This window comes from Lipotes vexillifer, unplaced genomic scaffold (genome assembly GCF_000442215.2).
Source record: "Lipotes vexillifer unplaced genomic scaffold, Lipotes_vexillifer_v1.1 scaffold899, whole genome shotgun sequence".
Classification (NCBI taxonomy): domain Eukaryota; kingdom Metazoa; phylum Chordata; class Mammalia; order Artiodactyla; family Lipotidae; genus Lipotes; species Lipotes vexillifer.
In genome coordinates this window covers 616,317-622,974 of record NW_006784311.1, presented here as the reverse complement: position 1 = coordinate 622,974, position 6,658 = coordinate 616,317, and the positions used below count along the sequence as shown (strand labels likewise).

The 6,658-nt window shown below is 64.5% G+C and overlaps 1 protein-coding gene across 1 annotated transcript in view; it reads left to right on the top strand.

Moving 5' to 3' along the window:
* The window catches only part of HCFC1 (host cell factor C1), a 22,334-nt gene that overhangs the window by 12,313 nt on the left and 3,363 nt on the right, over positions 1-6,658 (top strand). The window contains exons 11-21 of the mRNA XM_007456670.1: positions 76-300; positions 391-495; positions 894-1,113; positions 1,433-1,575; positions 1,724-1,862; positions 2,003-2,223; positions 2,842-3,276; positions 3,451-4,450; positions 4,652-4,815; positions 5,346-5,922; positions 6,354-6,657. Of these exons, the coding sequence (XP_007456732.1) occupies positions 76-300; positions 391-495; positions 894-1,113; positions 1,433-1,575; positions 1,724-1,862; positions 2,003-2,223; positions 2,842-3,276; positions 3,451-4,450; positions 4,652-4,815; positions 5,346-5,922; positions 6,354-6,657 (3,533 nt within the window). The remainder of the gene's footprint in view (positions 1-75; positions 301-390; positions 496-893; positions 1,114-1,432; positions 1,576-1,723; positions 1,863-2,002; positions 2,224-2,841; positions 3,277-3,450; positions 4,451-4,651; positions 4,816-5,345; positions 5,923-6,353; position 6,658) is intronic.

The window sequence follows — 6,658 nt, the reverse complement described above, 5'->3', positions numbered from 1 at the left end:
CCCCCCCCCCAGCCATTCCAGGTAGAGGCTGGTGTGCTCTCTGCCCCGCCCACCACTCTTCTCTGCTCCCTCCAGGTGAGCAACCCAGCCACTCGCATGCTGAAGACTGCAGCCGCCCAGGTGGGGACGTCTGTCTCCTCTGCCGCCAACACGTCCACCCGCCCCATCATCACAGTACACAAGTCGGGGACTGTGACAGTGGCCCAGCAAGCACAGGTGGTGACCACAGTGGTGGGTGGGGTCACCAAGACCATCACCCTGGTGAAGAGCCCCATCTCTGTCCCAGGAGGCAGTGCTCTGGTGAGTGATGGGTGCCAGGAGAGCCCAGCCCAGGCCGTGCCCTTGACTGGTCTCTGGATCACTCTTTGTGCTCTATGTCTTCCTTTTCAGATTTCTAATCTGGGCAAAGTGATGTCAGTGGTCCAGACCAAACCAGTTCAGACTTCTGCAGTCACCGGCCAGGCGTCTACAGGCCCGGTGACTCAGATCATCCAGGTGAGCTCGTGGGCTCCAGACTGTGACACAAGCAAGAGTGGGCGCTGGCCTGGGGTTAGAACTTGCATCCCTGCCTAGACATGATCCCATGAGCACAGATGGCACAGAAGGTCCTACTGCTTGGTCCTGTCACCCTCGGTCTTCAGAATGTTCTGAGCTGCTTAGACTGCCAGTGGAGACTAGCCAGACCAGAGGCACTGTTAAACTTGCCATTCTTCTAAAAGAGGATGAATAGATATATATGGGTATAACTGAATCACTTAGCTGTACACCTGAAACTAACACAACATTGTAGATCAGCTGTGTTTCAATTAAAATTTAAAAAAAAACAAACATTTCCCATCTTGACAATGATGCCGGTTCACCTCACCCCCTCTTCACGTGTTTTCCCCTTACAGACCAAAGGGCCCCTGCCAGCTGGGACTATCCTGAAGCTGGTGACATCAGCAGATGGGAAGCCCACCACCATCATCACTACCACGCAGGCCAGCGGGGCAGGGACTAAGCCCACCATCCTGGGCATCAGCAGCGTGTCTCCCAGCACCACCAAGCCCGGCACGACCACTATCATCAAGACCATCCCCATGTCGGCCATCATCACGCAGGCGGGCGCCACGGGTAGGGGCCTCCTCCAGCGTGCTGGTGAGGGACCATGTCAGGAGGGAAAAGGCAGGCAGATGGAGGGCGGGCTGCGACGTGTTTCCATTCTGGTTTTCCCCTCTTTTCCACCCTCTCCCTGCCTCTTCCTTAAGATATGTCGGGAGGTAGCAGGGGTTACGGCTACAGTTGGTACTTCTTTGTTTTAATCAAGGGGCAGCAGGAGTAACTGCTTGAAAGGGGGCCCAAGAGAAACGGGACCCAGCAGCAGGCCCGGGTGGGAGGCCGGCGCCGTCCCTCGTGGCCCAGCCTGAAGCCAGGTTGCCCCCCTCTCCTCCAGGTGTGACCAGCAGTCCCGGCATCAAGTCCCCCATCACCATTATCACCACCAAGGTTATGACTTCGGGAACTGGAGCCCCCGCCAAAATCATCACTGCTGTTCCCAAAATCGCCACTGGCCACGGGCAGCAAGGAGTGACCCAGGTGCGGCGTGCCTGGCCCTCTCCTCACCCCAGGGTCCAGTACGGGAGCACAGCAGGCCACGTGGGTCTTCCCGTGGGGCCTGGGAGGGCCAGCGCAGGGTCTGGCCAGCCCGCATATGATGTGAGGCTGCTTTCCTCTGACATCCCAGGTGGTGCTGAAGGGAGCCCCCGGCCAGCCGGGCACCATTCTCCGCACCGTGCCCATGGGCGGCGTCCGCCTGGTCACCCCCGTTACCGTCTCCGCTGTCAAGCCGGCTGTCACCACGTTGGTCGTGAAGGGCACAACAGGTGTGTAGGCCGCGGGGGGAGTGGGGCAGAGTCGGGGTGCGCCCCGGCCCCGCCTGCCCAGAGAGAAAAGCTGCCGGGAAGGCGGCGCCAACAGCGGGCTTCCTCCCACATGCCACCCCCTCCTCCCTCTCTGCCTTCAGGTGTCACGACCCTAGGCACCGTGACAGGCACCGTGTCCACCAGCCTCGCCGGGGCCGGGGGCCACAGCACCAGTGCCTCCCTGGCCACACCCATCACCACCTTGGGCACCATCGCCACCCTCTCGAGCCAAGTGATCAACCCCACTGCCATCACCGTGTCGGCGGCGCAGACCACGCTGACGGCGGCCGGTGGGCTCACCACCCCCACCATCACCATGCAGGTAGGGCAGCCGGGAGAGCACGTGGAAGCGTGGGCCCAGCCTGAGGGTTCCGGTCTCCACGTTGGGGCCGTCCTCTCCAGGCTTCCTTCTGCTGCCATGTGCACCTGGGTCCTTTTTTTTCCCTCCCGTGTGTGGCACCCGTAGGACGGTTTCCCTGTAGCCACGTAATTGCAATTCTTAGTCACAGTCTGATTCAGGCGTGTCGTGCTGAGATGATATGTTTCAGCCGTTTTCAGTTTTTGAGCGTTAGGCTTTTTCTTTCGTGATACTGTACAGGGTACGACAATTCATTTTGGGGTGCGTATGGCATCTTTCTCTTCGTACGTTGTGAGCTGAATTCCTGGTGAAATGTGATGAAGCGTCTGTGGCTGGCCTTAGTACAGCTTGGGGTCAGCAGGGTTCCCAGCCCAGGCCTCGCCCCTGCCCAGCCCCTTCCCAGTCCCTGTGGCCCTTGAGGTGATGCAGTACCTCTTCCTTGGTTCCTGAGAGAGTCAGTGTCCTGGGGTCAGAGGGTGAGCAGGTCCTGGATTTGCCAGCTTTGTTGCTTTAGGAGCCAAGCCGGTGTCCCAGCCAGCGTGGGGGATGCCGCACTAATTCCCCATCTGGCCTCTCCCCCAGCCTGTCTCCCAGCCTACCCAGGTGACTCTGATCACAGCGCCCAGCGGGGTCGAGGCCCAGCCTGTGCACGACCTCCCCGTGTCCATTCTGGCCTCGCCTACTACAGAACAGCCCACGGCCACGGTCACCATCGCTGACTCAGGCCAGGGTGACGTGCAGCCCGGCACTGTGACACTGGTGTGCTCCAACCCGCCCTGCGAGACCCACGAGACGGGCACCACCAACACAGCCACCACCACCGTCGTGGCTAATCTCGGGGGACACCCGCAGCCCACCCAGGTGCAGTTTGTCTGCGACAGACAAGAGGCAGCTGCTTCTCTCGTGAGCTCCACAGTGGGCCAGCAGAACGGCAGTGTGGTTCGCGTCTGTTCCAACCCGCCATGCGAGACCCACGACACGGGCACCACCAACACGGCCACCACCGCCACCTCCAACATGGCTGGGCAGCACGGCTGCTCCAACCCGCCGTGCGAGACCCACGAGACGGGCACCACTAGCACGGCCACCACCGCCACCTCCAACATGGCTGGGCAGCACGGCTGCTCCAACCCGCCGTGCGAGACCCACGAGACGGGCACCACTAGCACGGCCACCACCGCCACCTCCAACATGGCTGGGCAGCACGGCTGCTCCAACCCGCCGTGCGAGACCCACGAGACGGGCACCACTAGCACGGCCACCACCGCCATGTCGGGCATCGGAGCCGGGCAGCGGCGAGACATCCGGTACACCTGTGTGGCAAGCACCGTGCCCGCTGTGGTCCGGGGCGGCATGGCTGTCGGGGCGTCAGAGGGAGCCCAGGGCTCTGTCAAGCCCTCGTGCCAAACCCGCCAGACCGGCGCGACCAGCACCACCATGACTGTGATGGCCACCGGGGCCCCGTGCTCAGCTGGCCCGCTCTTCAGACCAAGCCTGGCCCTGGAGGCTGGTGGCCGTGGCGCCACGCTCGTGCAGTTGGGCCCTCTGAGCACCCAAGTCAGGCCTGGTGGTGAGGGTAGCCCCCTAGCTGGCCTGGGCCCGCTGGTATCCGTGGGGCGCCAGCCGGAGGCGCATCACGCCCACACAACGTACACCGCCACCACGGCCCGCTCTACCGTGGGTGCCGGCGAACCCAGTGAGGTGCAGGGGATGCCCGCGCTTGGGTACGAGAGCTCGCCTGGCGCCGCTGTGACTGCGAAGGCCCTGGAGGCACTGCTGTGCTCCTCGGCCACCGTGACGCAGGTCTGCTCCAACCCCCCGTGCGAGACCCACGAGACGGGCACCACCCCTACGCCCACCACCGCCACGTCCACCGGGGGTGCGGGCCAGCCAGAGGGTGGGCAGCAGCCCCCTGCTGGCCGCCCCTGTGAGACGCACCAGACGGCTTCCACCGGTACCACCATGTCAGTCAGCATGGGCGCCCTGCTCCCTGACGCCGCGCCCTCCCACAGAACCCTGGAGTCCGGCTTGGAGGGGGCGGCACTGCCTGCAGTTACCCCCCAGGCTGGAGCTTCATTGCTGGCTCCTTTCCCGACGCAGAGGGTGTGCTCCAACCCACCCTGTGAGACCCACGAGACAGGCACCACGCACACGGCCACCACCGTCACCTCCAACATGAGTTCCAACCAAGGTAGGTGGAGGCGGCCAGCCTGGCACCCGTGCTCCCCGGGGCCCAGTGGGCCCCAGCAAGAGGCCTTCGGTTTGATTCCTCGGAGCTCGGTTTACTAGCCTGGGCGGGTCCTCTGGGCGATGGTGTCCCCTGCTGGCAGAGCTGGGTGGAAACCCTGCTGGAGGGGGGCCTGTCATCCCGCTCTCCGCTTGCCCCCCGCAGACCCCCCGCCGCCTGCCAGCGACCAGGGAGAGGTGGAGAGCACCCAGGGCGACGGCGTGAACATCCCTGGTTCCAGTCCTATCACGACAACGGTGTCCTCCACGCTGACACGGGCCGTGACCACTGTGACACAGTCCACACCGGTCCCGGGCCCTTCGGTGCCGGTAAGAGCCCCCGGAGGGCCTCCCTCTCTGTCTGCCTCCCTGCTGCCCGCCGCACTTCAGGCCTGCGCTGTTCCAGGACTGGACACCAGGTGTCGCTCTCGCTCCAGGCGCGCGCCACTCCTGGTTCCTTTTCCAGACCATAGAAGGGCAGCCTCGTGCCTGACAGGGCAGGGCGCAGCAGGCCCCCAGGCTTGGTGGGTGTCTCGTGGGCGCTTTTCTTTCTGTAGCTGTTTCCTATGGCTTGTTACTCGGCTGTCGCCTGTAAGAGTGGCACAGCGGGAGTCTTGAGGGCCCCTTTGGCGAGGCCGCGAGACCTCTGTGAGGATGGGGTAAAATTGGCCGGCAGGTCGCGGGTCTCTACTCCTCTTGCCACGCCCCCCACTGCTCAGTGACCTACTGCCCCTGCTCATCAGATGGGGTCGTGGCGGCCCCTGGGGAATGCAAATCCTGGCCCACAGGGAAAGATGAAGGTCTGCCTGGTTCTGGCCTCCCACTCCTTCCCTCTGACAGGGGCTTCTCTCCCTTTCTAGAAGATCTCATCAGTGACCGAGACTACCCCAGGGGCTCTGACCACCGAAGTCCCCATCCCGGCCACGATAACAGTGACCATAGCCAACACAGAAACTTCTGACATGCCCTTCTCTGCTGTTGACATCCTGCAGCCCCCAGAGGAGCTCCAGGCCTCGCCAGGGCCTCGCCAGCAGCTTCCGCCACGGCAGCTCCTGCAGCCTGCCTCCACACCCCTGATGGGGGAGTCCGCCGAGGTCCTGTCAGCCTCCCAGGCCCCCGAGCTCCAGGCCGCCGTGGATCTGAGCAGTACAGGGGACCCGTCTTCAGGCCAGGAGCCTGCCAGCTCAGCTGTGGTAGCCACTGTGGTGGTCCAGCCGCCACCGCCCACACAGTCCGAAGTAGACCAGTTGTCACTTCCCCAAGAGCTGATGGCCGAGGCCCAGGCGGGCACCACCACCCTCATGGTAACGGGGCTCACCCCCGAGGAGCTGGCGGTGACTGCTGCTGCTGAAGCGGCCGCCCAGGCCGCGGCCACAGAGGAAGCCCAGGCCCTGGCCATCCAGGCCGTGCTCCAGGCCGCACAGCAGGCCGTCATGGGTAGGTGCTGGGGTCATGGTAGGTGGCTCACCCCACTGTCTTTGGTTCAGGGTAGGTGGGAGCCCCTAGGGGAAGACGGACTCCTCGGGAGGAAGTGAGGAACCGGGGTTCTGGAGCCTCCCTGTTGGCAGCCCTGGCTGGCGGGCCCGGGTGACAGCCTGGGAAGAGGAGGCTTGTCTCCCGCCAGGGCAGCACGCCGCAGACTTGACGGGGAGGGCAGGCTGACTCGGGCGCCCAGGAAGGAAGCGGGCTTTCTCGGGCGGGGGAGGGCAGGGTAGAGGTGGGCCGGAGACGAGGTGTGAGAGACAGGCTCCGAGGGCCGGCACCCACCAGGGCTGCCCCTAGCCCCGGGAGGGCGGTGACCATGGGCAGCCGGGGCTGGGCTCTCCCACCTGCCGCTCCTCCTAAGTAGAAGTCGTCTCCACCTGGAGCAGGCACCGGGGAGCCCATGGACACGTCGGAGGCGGCGGCCGCTGTGACGCAGGCGGAGCTGAGCCATCTGTCGGCCGAGGGCCAGGAGGGCCAGGCTACCACCATCCCCATCGTGCTGACGCAGCAGGAGCTGGCCGCCCTGGTGCAGCAGCAGCAGCTCCAGGAGGCGCAGGCCCAGCAGCAGCAGCACCACCTCCCCACGGAGGCGCTGGCCCCCGCCGACAGCCTCAACGACCCGACCATCGAGAGCAACTGCCTCAACGAGCTGGCCGGGGCTGCGCCCAGCACCGTGGCACTGCTGCCC